The 21,396-nt window shown below is 52.2% G+C and overlaps 1 protein-coding gene across 1 annotated transcript; it reads left to right on the plus strand.

Annotated features, from left to right (window-relative positions):
* The first annotated feature begins 5,932 nt into the window (after window positions 1-5,932).
* On the plus strand, window positions 5,933-20,149 carry LOC116937524 (histone-lysine N-methyltransferase PRDM9-like). The gene is made up of 9 exons (XM_076058916.1): window positions 5,933-6,058; window positions 8,105-8,272; window positions 10,951-11,027; window positions 11,859-12,051; window positions 12,712-12,846; window positions 13,417-13,682; window positions 14,550-14,617; window positions 15,267-15,532; window positions 16,625-20,149. The coding sequence occupies exons 1-9, from the start codon at window positions 5,938-5,940 to the stop codon at window positions 17,401-17,403; spliced, it is 2,073 nt and encodes a 690-aa protein (XP_075915031.1). The 5' UTR covers window positions 5,933-5,937; the 3' UTR covers window positions 17,404-20,149.
* The last annotated feature ends 1,247 nt before the right edge of the window (window positions 20,150-21,396 follow it).

Below are 21,396 nucleotides of genomic sequence, written 5' to 3' on the forward strand. Positions count from 1 at the left end.
TTCCTATACTCTGCACTCCCATGGTGTTTATTGTATTGTTTGTTGTTGTGGCGTTCTGACCCCGTGCACCTACTGTGGACGTCTGTGGATGATAAAGAGCTTCACAGCTCATCGGATTCCTCCAGAATAAAAAAAATTAAACTTAAAAACTCGGATGACGTCACTGCGTGGTGACGTCACGCGTCTCGCCCCCCCCCCACTCCCCCGTTACCCCCCACCCCTCCCACCCCCGTTACCCCCCCCCCACTCCCCCCCACCACCAACCACCGCCATTGGCCACTCAGTGATGGTGACGTCCCCACGGCGCCTGTGCCAGGCTGGGTGCACTTCGAGGCTGCCGCGTGAAGTGAGGTGGTGACGTCACGCGAGCGTTGTGTTTAACGATTACAGTGGCACGCGGCCTGCACTACGTGAGGGTTACTTTGACACAACGTTACCTCTATCTGAGGTAAAGTTACCTCTACCTGAGGTAAAGTTACCTCTATCTGAGGTAAAGTTACCTCTACCTGAGGTAAAGTTACCTCACCTGAGGTAAAGTTACCTCTATCTGAGGTAAAGTTACCTCTACCTGGGGTAAAGTTACCTCTATATGAGGTAATGTTACCTCTACCTGAGGTAAAGTTACCTCTATCTGAGGTAATGTTACCTCTACCTGAGGTAAAGTTACCTCTATCTGAGGTAATGTTACCTCACCTGAGGTAATGTTACCTCTATATGAGGTAAAGTTACCTCCATCTGAGGTAACGTTACCTCTACCTGAGGTAATGTTACCTCTATATGAGGTAATGTTACCTCTACCTGAGGTAAAGTTACCTCTATCTGAGGTAAAGTTACCTCTACCTGAGGTAAAGTTACCTCTATCTGAGGTAAAGTTACCTCACCTGAGGTAAAGTTACCTCTACCTGAGGTAAAGTTACCTCTACCTGAGGTAATGTTACCTCGACCTGAGGTAAAGTTACCTCTACCTGAGGTAATGTTACCTCACCTAAGGTAAAGTTACCTCATCTGAGGTAAAGTTACCTCACTTGAGATAATGTTACCTCTACCTGAGGTAAAGTTATCTCGCCTGACGTAAAGTTAACTCACCTAAGGTAAAGTTACCTCATCTGAGGTAACGTTACCTCGCCTGAGGTAAAGTTAACTAACCTGGGGTATAGTTACCTCTACCTGAGATAAAGTTATCTCGCTTAAGGTAAAGTAACCTCATCTGAGGTAAAGTTACCTCTACCTGAGGTAATGTTACCTCTATCTGAGGTAAAGTTACCTCGCCTGAGGTAAAGTTATCTCATCTGAGGTAAAGTTACCTCACTTGAGATAATGTTTCCTCTATCTGAGATAAAGTTATCTCGCTTAAGGTAAAGTTACCTCATCTGAGGTAAAGTTACCTCACCTGAGGTAAAGTTACCTCGCCTGAGGTAAGATTACCTCTAATTAACGTTATATTACATCACAAGGGGCACAGCAAAATGACTGGTTCTTTCGGTAAAGTCACCACGTAGAAGGTAAACAATAAAATAATAAAAATATAAAACAATAAAATTCACACCTGATGATGATTGCTTGTGTTGCAGTCGAAACGTCGTGAGAATTTTATTGTTTTTATATTTTTATTATTTTATTGTTTCCCTTCTACGTGGTGATGACTTTACCGAAAGAACCAAGAATATGAATCCCTGCAGTCACGAAAGCTTTAAACCAAAGAGTATGAATCCTTGTAAAAGGTTTAAGTTTGGTGTTTTAACATCTTAACGCAGCTGTTTTGTTGCCAGAAAAAAGGGGAAAACCTGTTCTCATATTTTGGTCCTGGCAAAGGAGGTCACCATGAAATTAATTAATCGATTGAGATTTTGTTTTTGTCGTTGGAGGTTTTTATTCAGATTGAGGATCCATAATTAGAGGGGTTTTTTTCTGGCGTTGCGTTGCGTCAATATAAATGTTGTGTCGTTAAAACCGACACCACCCGACACAGCCAATTAGTAAGAGGGTTTGTCACGTGAGCAGAACGTGCCAACTCGTGATTTAGTACAGCACTAGTGTATAGTGTAGTGTATAGTGTAGTGTATAGTAGTGTATAGTGTAGTGTGTAGTGTATAGTGTAGTGTATAGTGTTGTGTATAGTAGTGTATAGTGTAGTGTATAGTGTAGTGTATAGTGTAGTGTATAGTAGTGTAGTTTATAGTGTAGTGTATAGTATAGTATACAGTAGTGTAGTGTATAGTGTAGTTTATAGTAGTGTAATGTATAGTAGTGTATAGTGTATAGTAGTGTAGTGTATAGTGTAGTGTATAGTAGTGTAGTGTATAGTGTAGTGTATAGTGTAGTGTATAGTAGTGTAGTGTAGTGTATAGTGTAGTGTATAGTGGTGTAGTGTATAGTAGTGTATAGTGTAGTGTATAGTGTAGTGTATAGTGTCGTGTATAGTGTAGTGTATAGTGTAGTGTATAGTGTAGTGTATAGTAGTGTAGTGTATAGTAGTGTAGTAGTGTATAGTGTAGTGTATAGTGTAGTGTATAGTAGTGTATAGTGTAGTGTATAGTGTATAGTAGTGTATAGTGTAGTGTATAGTGTAGTGTATAGTGTAGCACTACACCGGTTGTGTTTTGGAGAGCAAATCCACAACATTTATAAATCTGAGTAAGACGTTTCGCCAGTAATCACAACCAGCATCATCAGGCGGACAGCCAGATTGTGCCCCTTACTGAATATCTGTGACACAAAGAGCTTTATAGCTTATCGGATACCCCCTACACCATAAAGATTCAGATTTATTTTAAAAAATCTGATTACGTCATTGCGTAGTGACGTCACCCGTATCGCATCTCCCCTCTCGGAGTCTGTTGGGATCAAAGCGCGATGACGTCATACGTCTCCCTCACCCCCCGCAACCCCCAATCCCACTCCCCACTCCTCTCGACCCCCACTCCCTAAACTCCCCCACCCCTCCTCACCTTCACCCCCACCCCCACTCCATTCCCCACCCCCACTGCCCCCACCCCCCACTCCCCCAACTCCCTAAACTCCTCCCACTCCCCCCACTCCCCCACCCCCAACCCCCACCCCCCACCCCCCACCCCCACCCCCACCCCCCACCCCCACCCCCACCCCACCCCCACTCCCCCATTCGAATTTTCCCGCGCCGAGCCAAGGAAGGGAGAAGCCGCGTCAATGGCGTCAGCTCCCACAGAGGCAAGGACGTTACATTACACGGGGATTACATTACACGGGGATTACATTACACGAGGATTACATTACACGGGGATTACATTACACGGGGATTACATCGCACGGGGATTGCATTACCACGGAGATTGCATTACCACGGGGATTACATTACACGGGGATTACATTACACGGGGATTACATTCGGGTAACATTACACGGAGATTACATTCACAATACATTATACGGGGATTATAAGTTACATCACCTGAGGTAATGTTACCTTATATGAAGGATTACATTTTGATTACATTACACGGTGATTATTAGAAGGGTTACATTACACGGGGGTTACATTGCAGTCCGTATTTTAAATCGTGTAAGATTTAGGCTACGAGACGACTTCACGTTACGATTACAGCTCCACATCTAGTACAGTGTTGACACGAGCGACTAATTAATTGTATAATATTTACTTTGCACTGAATGAGAATGTCGCGGTGAAGATTACCTTATAATGTAACGTGATTTTATTCGGATTGCATCACGTTCTGATTACCTTACCCTCAGTGAGGTAATGTTACCTCACCTGAGGTAAAGTTATCTCACCTGAGGTAAAGTTACCTCTACCTAACGTAATGTTACCTCACTTGAGGTAAAGTTACCTCACCTGAGGTAAAGTTATCTCACCTGAGGTAAATTGAACTAACGTGGGGTAATGTTACCTCTACCTGAGGTAAAGTTACTTCACCTCAGGAAAAGTTACCTCAACTGAAGTAATTTACCTTCACCTACGGTAATGTTACCTCGCATGAGGTAAAGTTACCTCATTTGAGATACTGTTACTTTACCTGAGGTAAATTTACCTCGCCTAAGGTAAAGTTACCTCATCTGAGGTAAAGTTATCTCACCTGAGGTAAAGTTACCTCTACTTAACGTTATATTACATCACTTGAGGTAAAGCTACTTCACCTGAGGTAATGTTTCCTCTACCTGAAGTAAAGTTATCTCATCTGAGGTAAATTTACCTCGCCTAAGGTAAAGTTATCTCAACTGAGATAAAGTTTCCTCTACCTGAGGTAATGTTACCTCACCTGAGGTAAAGTTACCTCTCCTGAGGTAACGTTACCTCACCTGAGGTAAAGTTACCTCTACCTAACGTAATGTTACCTCACTTGAGGTAAAGTTATCTCATTTGAGGTAAAGTTACCTCACCTGAGGTAAAGTTATCTCACCTGAGGTAAATTTAACTAACGTGGGGTAATATTACCTCTACCTGAGGTAAAGTTACTTCACCTCAAGAAAAGTTACCTCACCTGAAGTAATTTTACTTCACCAAAGGTAATGTTACCTCGCATGAGGTAAAGTTATCTCTCTTGAGATGTTACTTCACCTGAGGTAATTTTACCTCTGCCTGAGGTAAAGTTACCTGGCCTGAGGTAAAGTTACCTCACCTGAGATAAAGTTACCTCACCTGAGGTAAAGTTACCTCCCCTGAGGTAAAGTTACCTCACCTGAGGTAAAGTTACCTCTACCTAACGTAATGTTACCTCACTTGAGGTAAAGTAATCTCATTTGTGGTAAAGTTACCTCACCTGAGGTAAAGTTAGTTCACATGAGGTAAAGTTAGCTCACATGAGGTAAAGTTACCGCATCTGAGGTAAATTTACCTTTAACTAACGTAATGTCACCTCACCTGAGGTAAAGTTATCTCACCTGAGGTAAAGTTACCTCACCTGAGGTAAATTTAACTAACGTGGGGTAAAGTTACCTCTATCTGGAGCTAGTACGTCATGGTAAAGTGTGGGGAGTCCCCACACTTTACCACAAAGACAAAGATCCCCCGTGTAGCCTCTAACAGGCTGTTAGTGAGCAGCACCCATTTAGGCTACCGGCACTGTGGCACACGAGGGGGTGGGTGGCCAGCACCACGCCCGGCCGCCTTTGTCTCCCCAGTGGCGATGTTCACACACCGCTACACCGGGTGCTCATTTGAGGCCGAGTCGACCTAGGGGACGAGGTCCCAGGACCGGTTCAGATGATCGTCACCGCTGTTGGTGGTGGCCGTGAGCGGGAATGGAACTCGGGTCTCTGCCGGCTTCGTAGCGCAGCGCTCGGCCAACACCGGCGACGATCTTCTAACCCGGTCCTGGGCCTCGTCCCCTAGGTCGACTCAGCCTCAAATGAGCACCCGGTGTAGCGGGTGTGAAGTAGTGAACATCGCCACTGGGGAGACAAAGGCGGCCGGGCGTGGTGCTGGCCACCCACCCCCTCGCGCGTCGTTCCGGCCTTCATAGGCGCTACTCGCTAACAGCGCTTGCCCAGACAGTCTGTTAAGGCCACACGGGGGATCTTTGTCTCGTATCCCTGTCACTCGCTATTCGTGTGACTCCATCTCCGTGACTCGCTATCCGTGTGACTCCATCTCCGTCACTCGCTATTCGTGTGACTCCATCTCCGTGACTCGCTATCCGTGTGACTCCATCTCCGTCACTCGCTATCCGTGTGACTCCATCTCCGTCACTCGCTATCCGTGTGACTCCATCTCCGTGACTCGCTATCCGTGTGACTCCATCTCCGTGACTCGCTATCCGTGTGACTCCATCTCCGTGACTCGCTATCCGTGTGACTCCATCTCCGTGACTCGCTATCCGTGTGACTCCATCTCCGTGACTCGCTATCCGTGTGACTCCATCTCCGTGACTGCGTCTCCGTGACTGCGTCTGACCGTCGTCCGCGTCTCGTCCCCTTCGTGTCTCTGCACCTCAGCAGCAGGAGATGGGCGACTTCCCAGACATCAGAGGCTTCTTCACCAAGGCCGAGTGGGGCGATCTGGCCGAGTGCGAGAAGCGGCGCTACAGGAACATCAAGCAGAACCACGCCGTCATGCTGAACCTCGGTGGGTACGGCAGGCCCTAGCCTCTTCACAACTAAACTAATTGTCGTAGTGATTATAATGATGATGAGACCAGAACGTCGTAGCAGAGTGCCATGCACGGGGCGCCACGGTGGCTATGAGATGTTAACTCCCTCGCCTGGTCTACAGGAGGTCATGGGTTTGATGCCGACCCTGACGATGCCTATCACATATCTGGAGTCTGCGTGTGTCTCTCCCCCGTGAAATGTTAACTACCTCGCCTGGTCTACAGGAGGTCGTGGGTTCGATGCCTGTCATATATGTGGAGTCTACGTGTGTCTCTCCCCGGTGAGATGTTAACTACCTCGCCTGGTGTACAGGAGGTTGTGGGTTCGATGCCGACCCTGACGATGCCTGTCATATATCTGGAGTCTGCGTGTGTCTCTCCCCCGTGAGATGTTAACTCCCTCGCCTGGTCTACAGGAGGTCGTGGGTTCGATCCCGGTCCTCTGGGTTGTCGCTCCACAATGTAGAATCAACATCACGCGTTTAACGTATTTGGCTGCTGCTGTAAATGTCCACGTGGTGAGCCACTTGGTTGAGCTGTCATTTGTGGCAGCCAGGTGGCTTCTGAAGAAGCCGATAGCTCAGTGGACTTCACCTGGTGAAGTAAAAATAGATTTAGTTTTAGAATAATGATTTGTTTACCTTTCCTCTACTTTGCACTGCTATCGTGTTTGTGTATTGTGTCGTTGTTGTTGTCATTTTCCTGGCCCCGTGCCCCCTATGGGACATGTGTGAAAAAGAGCTTCATAGCTCATCGGATTCCTAATGTTGGAGAGTAAACCCACAAAATTTACAAAAATAGTTTATTTTGTGTGTGTGTGATTTGTTAACCTTTCCTATACTTTGCACTCCTATCGTGTTTACTGTATTGCTTGGTGTTGTTGTAGCAGCCACATTATATAGATGAACGTAGTGGCGGTGGTACACCGTTACGCTGTATAAAATAATCAGCACATTGTTGGCGATAATTTTTTATTTTCCTCGCGATTCGAGACCCCGGTCAGAAGGATATTACGGGGTGGTGGTGGTGGTGGTGCGTCAAAATCAGTTGTTGTGATGCCGTAGCGGCGGGAAGACGGAACGGGACACGAGCAGAACTGAACACGAAGCTTCGCAGTCTGTTGACGTACAGCGGCGCCCAGTCTGATGACGATCTGCTGCTCCGTGCTCCAGTCGTGCCCAGTGTGATGACGATCTGCTGCTCTGTGCTCCAGCGGCTGCTCCGTGCTCCAGCGGCAAGATTTGACTCCTCGTGCCCCTAGAGACTCGGTGGGACGGTTCCTCGATACGACTCGTGGTGTCGCCACCGCACATTCGGAATGGGGGACGCGGCTGCTGAATCTGAGTGCAACTTCTGACGGACAGTCCTGCAGCTCACTCAAGGGGCGACAGCGACATCGTCGGGACTATGAAAAATAAGAATAGGTTTTACGCTTTAGGGGAATGAAACAGGAGGCGGTTAAGATGTTCAAACACCAGATAGATTGTAGATTTTGCAAGGAATCAAGTTACCGCATTAACCACGCGTACTTGTGGCGAACACGACAAACAAACACTCTCCGGTAATATTTAATCGTTGCCTTTGAAACTGATTGGTCTACCCCAGAGACAGCCTTCTTCATGGCCCAGTCTCACCAGTGTCAGACCAGAAAACAACACCAAAAGGCGACCAGTACAAAGACAATGCAGCATCGAGAGCATTGATAGCTCGGGGTGAGCAGCTATATGACGGAACCTTTTTGCGAGTATCAAAGCGTGAAAAATAAGAATCGGTTTCACCCTTTCTGGCAATAAAACAGGAGGCGTTAAGATGTCCACACACCAAATAGATTATTCCTTTTGCAAGGAATCAAAGCTACTGCATTAACCACGCGTGCTTGTGGCGAACACGACAAACAAACACTCTCCGATAATAATCTTACATCGTCAGGACTGTGTTACGAGGAACCGGTGAGTCGCTATGCTGCACCGGTGTACCGCCAATACGTCCAAATAACAATGACCGACTGCCTCCTTGCGCAGGGATGAACCCGGCCCAGCCCGAGTTCATGCGAGCACGCGGCAAGCGCAGGGCGAGGGGGAATGGAGCGGAGTGCGGGCGGTCGAGCGACTCCGACGAGGAATGGACGAGGAGGAGGAAGACGAAGGAGGTGGCGGTGCACGGAGGACGAAGAGGCGGAGGAGGCAAACGTAAAAGGGCGCTTGCACAGCGTGCAGAGACCCCCTGTAGACTCACACAGAGACCCTCTGTAGACTCACACAGAGACCCCTGTAGACTCACACAGAGACCCACTGTAGACTCACGCAGAGACCCCTGTAGAGTCACACAGAGACCCCTGTAGACTCACACAGAGACCCCTGTAGACTCACACAGAGACCCCCTGTAGACTCACACAGAGAACCCTGTAGACTCACACAGAGACCCACTGTAGACTCACGCAGAGTCCCCCTGTAGAGTCACACAGAGACCCCTGTAGACTCACACAGAGACCCCTGTAGACTCACACAGAGACCCCCTGTAGACTCACACAGAGACCCCTGTAGACTCACGCAGAGGCCACCTGTAGACTCACACAGAGACCCCCTGTAGACTCACACAGAGGCCCCCTGTAGACTCACACAGAGACCCCTGTAGACTCACACAGAGACCCCCTGTAGACTCACACAGAGACCCCTGTAGACTCACACAGAGACCCCCTGTAGATCCACACAGGGACCCCCTGTAGACTCACATAGAGACCCCTGTAGACTCACACAGAGACCCCTGTAGACTCACACAGAGACCCCCTGTAGACTCACACAGAGACCCCCTGTAGACTCACGCAGAGGCCACCTGTAGACTCACACAGAGACCCCCTGTAGACTCACACAGAGGCCCCCTGTAGACTCACACAGAGACCCCTGTAGACTCACACAGAGACCCCCTGTAGACTCACACAGAGACCCCTGTAGACTCACACAGAGACCCCCTGTAGATCCACACAGGGACCCCCTGTAGACTCACATAGAGACCCCTGTAGACTCACACAGAGACCCCTGTAGACTCACACAGAGACCCCCTGTAGACTCACACAGAGACCCCTGTAGACTCACGCAGTGACCCCTGTAGACTCACACAGAGACCCCCTGTAGACTCACGCAGAGACCCCCTGTAGACTCACACAGAGACCCCCTGTAGACTCACACAGAGACCCCCTGTAGACTCACACAGAGACCCCTGTAGACTCACACAGAGACCCCTGTAGACTCACACAGAGACCCCTGTAGACTCACACAGAGACCCCCTGTAGATTCACACAGGGACCCCCTGTAGACTCACATAGAGACCCCTGTAGACTCACACAGAGACCCCCTGTAGACTCACACAGAGACCCCCTGTAGACTCACGCAGTGACCCCTGTAGACTCACACAGAGACCCCCTGTAGACTCACACAGAGACCCCTGTACACTCACACAGAGACCCCCTGTAGACTCACACAGAGACCCCTGTAGACTCACACAGAGACCCCCTGTAGACTCACACAGAGACCCTTGTAGACTCACACAGAGACCCCCTGTAGACTCACACAGAGACCCCTGTAGACTCACACAGAGACCCCTGTAGACTCACACAGAGACCCCCTGTAGACTCACACAGAGACCCCTGTAGACTCACACAGAGACCCCCTGTAGACTCATACAGAGCCCCCCTGTCGACTCACACAGAGACCCCCTGTAGACTCACACAGAGACCCCTGTAGACTCACACAGAGACCCCCTGTAGACTCACACAGAGACCCCTGTAGACTCACACAGAGACCCCTGTAGACTCACACGGAGATCCCCTGTAGACTCACAGAGACCCCTGTAGACTCACACGGAGACCCCCTGTAGACTCACACAGAGACCCTGTAGACTCACACGGAGACCCCCTGTAGACTCACACAGAGACCCCCTGTAGACTCACACAGAGACCCCCTGTAGACTCACACAGAGACCCCCTGTAGACTCACACAGAGACCCCTGTAGACTCACACAGAGACCCTGTAGACTCATGCAAACACCCCTGTAGACTCACACGGAGACCCCCTGTAGACTCACACAGAGACCCCTGTAGACTCACACAGAGACCCCTGTAAACTCACACAGAGACCCCCTGTAGACTCACACAGAGACCCCTGTAGACTCACACAGAGACCCCTGTAGACTCACACAGAGACCCCTGTAGACTCACGCAGAGACCCCTGTAGACTCACACAGAGACCCCCTGTAGACTCACACAGAGACCCCCTGTAGACTCACACAGAGACCCCTGTAGACTCACGCAGAGACCCCTGTAGACTGTTAAGGCTGCACAAGGGAGATAATTTATTTGTAAATATGTGAGTGAGTAAATGCGTGCATGCGTAAATACGCACGTGGGTGTGTTCACACGTGTGTGCGTGTGTTAACGCCTGTGCATATGGGTAGCGGTAGTGTAGCGGTAAGCGCGCTGCGCTATGAACCTGGCGACCCGGGTTTGATTCCCGCTCACGGTCAACACCAGTGACAATTATCTGAACCGGTCCTTGGCCTCCCCTAGGTCGACTCAGCCTCAAATGAGCACCTGGTGCGGTGTGTAAACATTGCCACTGGGGAGACAAAGGCGGTCGGGCGTGGTGCTGGCCACCCACCCCCTCGTGTACCATTCCGGCCTTCGTAGGTGCTCACTAAGAGCACTTGCCCCTACAGTCTGTTAAGGCTATACGGGGGATCTTTGTCTTTGCATATATTCATGCGTGTCCGTGTGAACACACGTGTGTGCGTGCGTTCACACGTGTGTGTGTTCACACGTGTGTGCGTGTGTTCACGTGTGTGCGTTCACACGTGTGTGCGTGTGTTCACGCAGGAGGAGGCAAGGGGGCTGCTTCACGCTGGGCTACCGTGGGAGAGTCGCACGCGAGGGCAGCTCCCAGCAAGCGCAAGGTCTCTGTGCACAGCGCACGGCACTCCTCTCGTTACAGCTGCTGCTGTTGTTGTTGTCTTTAGTTTGTTGTCCTTCCCACGCACCTCCCATTAGCGAGGTTGGCTACGTACGGTGCCAAAGAACTTCAACGTACGTACGTACTACTAAACACTACTATACCAGGGACGTGCGGTCAGGGGAGGCAGGCGAGGCTAGAGCCTCACCTCTCATATACTCCAATGAAAATAACTGTTACGAAACGTAAAAAACAATGTTTCCACTGATCTGTGTTATAAATGTCATTTCTGTATAATTCCAATCATTACAGAGAGATGGTAACAGGCACGCGCTTATTGCCCGCGCTCCATCCAGTTTCTGAGGGGTTGCGCAATCAGAGGGGAGGCTGAGCTCGTCGCTGCCTCACCTCTCGTCTCCCTGTATTTGCAGCGGAGCTCCGCACATTTGGCGATTTTGACGATCAACATTATTGGAGTCGTACAGAAATGACGTAACACGGATCAGTGGAAGAATCTTAATTTGTATTTTATTACTTTTTACTTTTCGTAGAAGAGGCTTGGCCTGCCATACCCACCGAGGTTCAGCATGACGACGGCATGGTTCTGCTTGATGTATGGAATCAGATATACAGAATCAGAATATCAGAATTAGAATTTGTATTGTACTGGAGGAATCCGATGAGGTGTCGGGGTCGAGATCGAACCCACGACCTACTGCGACCTCCTGCATACCAGGCGAGGGAGTGAACATCTCCTAGCCACCGCTGGTCACCGCACCAACTCTGCCCCCCACACCCCCTCCCGACCCCTCACCCCACCGCCCCCTCCGCTCAGACTAAAGCGGAAGCCCTGGAGTACGTGTGGAGCATCTTGCAGGGCGTGGAGGAGGAGCAGCAGCAGGAGGAGGAGTTCAGGGGATTTGAGCTGAGGGAGGTGCACAAGGCCAGGATGGCGATGTTCAGGCTGGAGCGCAGAGCCACCGCCTGCAAGGAGGCCCTGAGGGTGGTGCTCCAGAGGATACGTGGAGGTGCGTAGCCTGCAGCGGTGATTTCTATTCACACCGCAACTCCAACATCAATAGCCCCGCACCACTTCTTCATGACCCTTGGGCAACACCCATTTCAAACCTTTTAGAACACTCTGCCTCAGCAGCAGACCATGCTTTCTCACTTGATGACGGACGCTTGTGTTGCACCCGAAACGTCGTGATTTATTTTATTTTATACCTACTACGTGACTTTACCGAAAGAACCAAAGAGTATGGATTCCTGCAGTCACGAAAGCTTCAAATCAAGAGTGACGTTGATTCTAAATGTCCAGGAAAAAACGCAGGACCCGGGGAAAAATCCACGCAACCACGGGGAGGTACAACACGCAGACTCACCGGAACTCCACGCTCCTCTCTATTCTCACCGGAACTCCACACTTCCCTCTATTCTCACCGGAAACCACGCAACCACGGGGAGGTACAACACGCAGACTCCAAACATACAGCGTGGGTCGTTAGGGTCGGGATCGCACCCACGACCTCCCGTAGACCACGCGAGGGAGTCAACGTCTCGCCACGGAGAGAGAGAGAGACGCACGGACTCCAGATGTACGGCAGGCTTCGTCAGGGTCGGGATGGAACCCACGACCTCCCGTACACCGGGAGAGGTGGTCAACATCTCGCCGCGTTTGCCCGCAGGCTCCTCCGTGCCGCCGGCCTCCTCCGCCCAGGCTGCGGCGGTGTCGCTCAGCGCTCGCTCTCGCTACGGCCTGCGGCAGCGCGAGAGGAAAGTCTACACAGAGGTGGAGGAGCCCCAGGACGACGACTTCTTCTGTGAGACCCCCTGCTCCCTCTACCTCTCTCTCTCACTTTCTCACTCTCTCACTCTCTGTTACTCTCTCACTCTCTCTCACTGTCACTTTCTTACTCTCACTTTGTCACACTCTCTCACTGTCACTTTCTCACTCTCTGTCACTTTCTCACTCTCTCTCTCTCTTACTCTAACTTTCTCACACTCTCTCTCTCGCTTTGTTACACTCTCACTGTCTCACACTCTCACCTATCTCCCTCTATTGCTCCCGCGCTCTCACTCGATATATTCCACCTGCTCCCTCTCACTCTCTCCCCCTCGCCCTCCCTCTCACACGCTCCCTTTCTCGCACTCTCACTCACCTCTCTCTCTTTTGCTCCCTCGCTCAGGGATGCAGGGAGGGAGGGATGCAGGGAGGGTGACAGGGGATACATCTCCGATGAGCGAGCTAAATAAGTTCACCATGCAGAGAGGGAGGGATGGAGGCATCTGTCTGGAGCGCTCCTCACCCTCTCACTCTCTCACAGTGCCACTGCTGCTGCTGCTTCTGCTACTGCGATTCGCCCCCCTGCTGCTGCTGCTGTGGCTCTCAGTCTGCGAGCTGTGCAGGGATTTCTACCTGGGGGAGTGCTCCGTGCACGGCCCGCCAGAGTTCATCGCGGACGCGGCCGTGGCCCCGGGAGTGGCCGACAGGGCCCGGCTCAGCCTGCCCCAGGGCCTCACCGTCGGCGCCTCCTCCATCGCCGGCGCCGGCCTCGGGGTGTGGAGCAACAGGAAGAAGCTGCCCAAGGGGGTGATGTTTGGGCCCTACCAGGGAGAGGTGTCTGAGGAGAACCCCGTGAGCGAGTACTGCTGGCTGGTGAGCTGCTGCTGCTGCTGCTGCCACTGCCACTGCTGCAGCCTCCTCCTATTCCTACATCATCATCGTCGTCGTCGTGTGTGGAGAGGAGGCTCGTGAGGGAGATACAGAGAAACCCATAGCTTCACACAGTCACCCACAGACTCACACAGAGACCTTAGAGACTCGCACAGAGACCCAAAGTCTCGCACAGAGACCTAGAGACTCGCACAGAGACCCACAGACTTGCACAGAGACCCAGAGACTCGCACAGAGCCCTAGAGACTTGCACAGAGACCCACAGACTTGCACAGAGACCCAGAGACTCGCACAGAGCCCTAGAGACTTGCACAGAGACTCAGAGACTCACACAGGGACCCACAGATTCACAGAGAGACCCAAAATTTAACGTCATTATGAGTTCAACTTGTAACCCACAGTAGCCGCTCGCTTGCAAGGACAGAACAACTTCGATGCGCGAGGAGGAACCACAGACTGGTGGTTCCTCCTCACGCACTCCTTATGCAAAAATAAACCACGACACCTCGCCGCTGATCTCGTCAAGAAGCATAAACCATCATCACGCAAACTCTGTTCATGCTCGCAGCAGCAGCAGCAGCGTCGTTTGTCTACACATCGTGCTTACAGACGCACTTCTGTGGCCGTCTGGAAGGTTCTTCCTTACAATATTAGGAAGCTACTGGAGCTATGCACTTTTAAATCTTGTAGATTGAAAATTCATTTCTTTAGAACTGCTTTTATTGTTTAGTTTGTTGTCCTTCCCCCCCACCTCCGATCAGCACGGTTGGCTACGTCCGGTATGAAAGAAGTTCAAGTTACGGTCCAACTCACATTAATTATCCGTGGATCTGCTCGTGTGTGTTTCAGATTTACAAAAACAAAAAGGATCGTGAATATGTTGATGCTCAGGATGAATCTAAATCAAACTGGATGAGGTGATTCTTGTCTTAAGAACCACTACAAAGAGATCGGAACCACTACCGAGACCAGAACCACTAAACAGAGACCAGAACCACTACACACAGAGACCAGAACCACTACACACAGAGGCCAGAACCACCACACACAGAGACCAGAACCACCACACAGAGACTAGAACCATGACACACAGAGACCAGAACCACTACACAGAGACCAGAACCACCACACACAGAGACCAGAACCACTACACACAGAGGCCAGAACCACCAAACAGAGACCAGAACCACCACACAGAGACTAGAACCATGACACACAGAGACCAGAACCACTACACAGAGACCAGAACCACCACACACAGAGACCAGAACCACTACAAACAGAGACCAGAACCACTACAGAGACCAGAACCACCATACACAGAGACGAGAACCACCACACACAGAGACCAGAACCACCACACACAGAGACCAGAACCACCACACACAGAGAACAGAACCACTGCCCACAGAGACCCTTGGCCTCCCCTTGGTCGACTCTGCATCAAATGAGCACCCGGTACTGAGCGTGGTTCCAGCCACACCACCCCCACGTAGCGCCCAGTGCCGGCCCTTAATAGGCGCTCGCTAACGGCGCCCACCCCGCCCCCCGCGTCTGCCCCCGCAGGTTCGTCAACTGCGCGAGGAATGAGCAGGAGCAGAACCTGGTGGCCTTCCAGCACCGGGGGCAGATTTACTACCGCACGTTCCGTGCCGTGGGGCCTGGCTCTGAGCTGCTGGTCTGGTACGGCGAGGAGTTCGCCCAGGAGCTGGGCATCGCCTGCGAGGCCGGGCCCTCGCGACGCCGCAGCAGCAGCAGCAGCAGCGAGTTGGCTCCCAGGGCCACCGCCAGAGACCGGCAGCCCGTGCAGCCTCCACCAAGCGAGGAACACTGTGAGCACCGCTCACCAGAGACTCACCACTGCTCACCAGACTATAGCCACCACTCACCAGAGATGATAGCCACCACTCACCAGATATGATAGCCACCACTCACCAGAGATGATAGCCACCACTCACCAGAGATGATAGCCACTGCTCACCAGAGATGATAGCCACCACTCACCAGAGATGATAGCCACCACTCACCAGCAATGATACCCACCACTCACCAGAGATGATAGCTTCCGCTCACCAGAGATGATAGCCACCGCTCACCAGAGATGATAGCCACCACTCACCAGAGATGATAGCCACCACTCACCAGCAATGATAGCCACCACTCACCAGAGATGATAGCCACCACTCACCAGAGATGATAGCCACCACTCACCAGAGATGATAGCCACCACTCACCAGAGATGATAGCCACCACTCACCAGAGATGATAGCCACCACTTACCAGAGACGATAGCCACCGCTCACCAGAGATGATAGCCACCGCTTACCAGAGATGATAGCCACTGCTCACCAGAGATGATAGGCACCACCCACACTAATAAGGTGCAAGTTAGTAACAGGTGTGGTGTGTAGTAGTAAACATCGCCACTGGGGAGACAAAGGCGGCCATGTGTGGTGCTGGCCACCCTCCCACTCGTGTGCCGTGCTGGCCTTCATCGGTGCCCGATAACAGCACTTGTCCCAAAAGTATATACAGGCTATACGGGGGTTCTTTGTCTTTGTGTGTATATATAATGGGGCCCATTGCACTACGAACCCGGCCAACTGAGTTCGATTCTCACTCACGGTCAACGTAAGTGGTGAATATTTAGGCCTCCCCTAGATTGACTCAGCCTCAAATGAGTACCTAGCTTAAACGTGGAAACATCGCCACTGGAGAAACAAAGGCGGTCGGGCCTGGTGTTTGTCACCTTCTCCCTCGTGTGCCATGCCGGCCTTCATAGGTACTCGCAAACAGCACTTGCCCAACAGTCTGATATGGCTGTTGGGGACCTTTACCTTTGTATATACACACACACGTGTTCAAGAGTGTTCATGTCTAGGTGTTGGTATGCGCGTGTGTCTTGTGCCTCTGGGATGACGCAGGTGGAGTGGGTGTGGAGGTCACAAGGCTGCCGTGTCCTGCCTGCAACCGTCAGTTCATCTGCCGCTCTAGTCTAGAGCATCACGTGCAGAGGAGACACCCCGTTAAGCCCAGTAACAAAAGTCATCAGTGTGACCAATGTCCATACAGCACAGACCGCAAGAGTAGCTTGAAGATACACCAGAGAACACACACGGGAGAGAAACCGTTCAAGTGCACCGTGTGTGAGAAGGCGTTTGCACAAATACCAGATCTTCACAGGCACCAGAGAACACACACGGGAGAGAAGCCGTTCAAGTGCACCGTGTGTGAGAAGGCGTTTGCACAACTACCACATCTTCACAGGCACCAGAGAACACACACGGGAGAGAAGCCGTTCAAGTGCACCGTGTGTGAGAAGGCGTTTGCACGGCTATCAACTCTTCACAGCCACCAGAGAACACACACGGGAGAGAAGCCGTTCAAGTGCACCGTGTGTGAGAAGGCGTTTGCACAACCACCAGATCTTCACAGGCACCAGAGAACACACACGGGAGAGAAGCCGTTCAAGTGCACCGTGTGTGAGAAGGCGTTTGCACGGCTATCAACTCTTCACAGCCACCAGAGAACACACACGGGAGAGAAGCCGTTCAAGTGCACCGTGTGTGAGAAGGCGTTTGAACGGCCATCAACACTTCACAGGCACCAGAGAACACACACCGGCCAGAATGCATTTTCTCATCCACGTGGAAACAGAAAAGTCAGCCATCCTGAGCACAAAGCGCACAGCGCCGAGCTGTGAATTAGTTTCCAACAACAGGCCACGTGATTAGCCGAGGCTGTGCCACTCTTGAAACTGATTTTGAATGTGAGCACGGAAACCTACGGAATCCTCCTACACCTGCCTCACACCCTGTGGGGGGCGGGAGATTAAACCGACCCGGCCACCCCTTGATTGCAAGTGCGGAGTTCTCGGTCCCAACCACTGCACGTCCCCACCCCCCCACCCCCACCACCTGGGGGTCCCTGTGTGTGTGAGTGCGCAGAGTCCCCCGTGCAGAGCTGCACTGTTGTCACCCTAGAGGGGGGCACCGCAGGGCGATCCACCGACAGATACCCCAGTCTGCACGTCCCCCGCCGGTCTCCGTGAGCACCGCGTGCCGTCTCGTAGCCCTGCCCCGTGCGACGTACGGGGCAGGGCTACGCGGGTACAGTGTGTACAGTACGTACAGTGCGTACCCATCCAGCGCTAGGCCGAACCGCTGCCGATGACGAAGGTGGCGTCCGCTCACGAATCTCCGTGCACTCAGTCCCGTAGCCCCGAGCCATCGTTTGCGCGATATTCACTTTGCTGCTGAGAGGAAAGCTGCGGGGAGGAGGTGGGGGGGTGGGGGGTTGGTAGGAGAGGACATCTGTGGAACGGCTGGAGATCTGCGGAGAAGAGCTTCACAGCTCATCGGATTCCTGCGGTCTGAAAAAAAATATTTTGAGATGGCGTTTGGGGGGGTGTAGGCATGAGTGGGGCATCTGCACTTGGATCACCCTGCGTGTTGTTGCTGCTGCCTCCCCCGTTGAAAATGTTCCCGGCGTGAACTTCGCCCTTTGCCGTTGCGACGACTCCGCTCGCAGTGCGTGAACGTCGTCGTCGTCGTCACAACGAAACGCAGTGAGAACTAAAGTAACTTTATCGGTAGCGAGGCTCCCACAGGGCCACGCGGGGCAGGGAGCGTGGCACAGTTTTGGCGCCGGCTAGCGCAGAGTGGCGGCGGTCGTGTCGCTACGCTTCTCTGCGGTGAGCAACGACGTCTTGATAACAACAGCAGCAGTCGCTCGCTCAATTCGTGGGATTCTGCGGTGAACGGCGACACCCACCCCGTGAACGGTGACGCCCACCCCGTGAACGGCGACGCCCACCCCGTGAACGGCGACGCCCACCCCGTGAACGGCGACGCCCACCCCGTGAACGGCGACGCCCACCCAGTGAACGGCGACGCCCACCCCGTGAACGGCGACGCCCACCCCGTGAACGGCGACGCCCACCCCGTGAACGGCGACGCCCACCCCGTGAACGGTGACACCCACCCCGTGAACGGCGACGCCCACCCAGTGAACCGTGACACCCACCCTGTAACTCTGCAGACGTCTCGGACGTGGGAAAGTGTTGAGAGATTCTCTGCATCGTCCCGGTTGCTTGCGTGTCGTCGCACGGTGGTGGCGCGCGTTGACTCTTACACGGTTAAGAAAGTTGAGCGTTAGTTTGTGATTCTGTTTAAAATTATATACTTACTTAAACTAACAAAAATTATCTTGGGATTTTACTAAGTAAGGTCCAACAGAATATGTAGAGGCTCTTTTATCAGACGCTACCACCTGGCCATCACAAATGAAAGCTCAGCGAAGTGGCTCATCATTGTGTGGACATTGATAGCGGCCAGATACTCTGATTGCGTGATCTCGATTCTAAATGTCGAGGGGAAAAACCGGAGGACCTGGAGAAAAATCCACACGACCACGGGGAGAGAGAGAGAGACGCGTAAACTCAAAATATACAGCAGGCGTCAGGGTCGGAATCGAACCAACGATCTCCTGTATACCAGGAGAGGTGGTTAACATCTCAACATGCGTTCAGAGTATTTGGCTGCTGTAAATGTCACGTGACAAGCCACTTCGGTGCGCCGCCGTCATTTGTGATAGGCGGGTCGCTACTACGCAGCTCAGTGGGGGCCTTACCTGGAAAAGTAAAGTGAAGTTAAAAAACAAAACCTGCTGTTGAGAATGACCTCACCAGACCGGTGGAGGCAGTGCTGACGTCTTGGTCCCAGTTGGCAGCGCCGGCGTCTCGTTGGTTGTGAAGGCAGCCCAGCTCTCACAGCCCGTGCCGGTGTCTCCAGGAGGTGGGAGCGACTTGCTCTGTGTCAGTGTCTCCAGGAGGTCCCAGCGACTTGCCCTGTGTCAGTGTCTCCAGGAGGTCCCAGCGACTTGCTCTGTGTCAGTGTCTCCAGGAGGTGGGAGCGACTTGCCCTGTGGCGACACTTTTCCGTGACAGAGGTTTGTTCTTTGTTGTTGTTGGGTTAGAGATCTCGTAAACATAAACACTGTGTCGTTAACCCACCACCACCCACCACCGTCACCTGACACGGCCAATCAGTCAGGGTTTGTCACGTAAACGAAACGTGCCAATTGGTTACCAACTTCAGCACACGGCGCTTGTGTGTCGGGGAGAGTGAACCCACAACAGCGTTCACAATTCGAGTACCGGTGACGTTTCACCGGCGATTACAAACAACGGCGACCGGCTTCATCGGGCGACGTGCCAGGATTGTGATCCAACGCCATCTAACCCGGCGGCAACGACGACAAAAACCTTCGTCGCAGATACCGCCGGTCGCGAGAGACCGCGCGTGGCGCTTTGTGTTGCAGTCGCGTTGCCGCGAATCGTCGAAGCGCGTTCACGGTCCGTCGTTCTCCTGCAACGCGGCGGTGGTTGTTGCGTTCCTGAAGAACAACCGCGTTGTGGAGAAATAATATAAACTATAGGGGGGGTGGGGGGGGGTGAAGCGTGGTCCGCGATAACACGCGAGATGATGGGCAAGACAGAGGCGGGACTAAGACCGAGGCGCGTGGGTAGCGTCTAGAAGCATCCAGCAGCATCCCAACGCCTCCTCGTTGCCACGCCGCTACGCCGGGGGCCGCCGCACGTAGAACCGCTTACTCCTACTCGCGTTGAGACGTAGTTCCGTTCGCTCGGTCGCGTCGCATCCAATCCGCGTCCTCGTTACGGACGGCGTGTATCCCCTTACGATACATTCACGGCGTTACGTCGTCCAGTTGGCGTCGTTAGAACTAACACGCAGCGTTGTAGCGGAACCAGACTATACCCGTTGTCTCCTGCTGTTCAACGCAGAGGCCGCATCGACCATTACAATAGTCGCTGTAGCCATTGCGAGCCCCAAGTTGTTGTTGGCTCCCGGCTCTTAAACTCGCGTTTTTCTGGATTTTCTTGTTGTTATTCTGTCTCTCGCTGTTCAAATAAACCAACCGTTAAAATTATAGACTGATCATTTCTTTTGTCAGTGGGCAAACGTACAAAATCAGCAGGGGATCAAATGCTTTTTTCCCCCTCACTGTCATCTGTAATCGTTATACACAGCAGCACCTGGTCACAACTGCTCGCCGCTGATCCTAACAACACCAATCCTAGTCGTCATCCCTGCACGTCAAGGATGGTAAAACTATGACCCAACAAACTTACACATCACACTGTCCTACAGACTTCACTTCACACGCCCCTACAGACTTCAATTCACACGCCCCTACAGACTACAATTCACACGCCCCTACAGACTACAAATCACACGCCCCAACAGACTTCAATTCACGCGCCCCTACAGACTTCAATTCACACGCCCCTACAGATTTGTGTTGGTCACGTGCCTACCTTTCCTATACTCTGCACTCCCATGGTGTTTGTTGTATTGTGTTTGTTGTTGTGGAGTTCTGACCCCGTGCCCCTACTGTGGACGTCTGTGGATAATAAAGAGCTTCACAGCTCATCGGATTCCTCCTCCAGAATAAACATTTTTTTAACTTAAAAACTCTGATGACGTCACTGCGTGGTGACGTCACGCGTCTCGCCCCCCCCACTCCCCCGTTACCCCCCACTCACGCCCACCCCCGATGCCCCCACCCCCCACTCCCCCCCACCACCACCAACCGCCGCCATTGGCCACTCAGTGACGGTGACGTCCCCACGGCGCCTGTGCCAGGCTGGGTGCACTTCGAGGCTGCCGCGTGA

This window comes from Petromyzon marinus (assembly GCF_048934315.1).
Source record: "Petromyzon marinus isolate PM22_M1 ecotype Great Lakes invasive population chromosome 80 unlocalized genomic scaffold, UKy_Petmar_22M1.pri1.0 chr80_unloc.3, whole genome shotgun sequence".
NCBI lineage: Eukaryota > Metazoa > Chordata > Hyperoartia > Petromyzontiformes > Petromyzontidae > Petromyzon > Petromyzon marinus.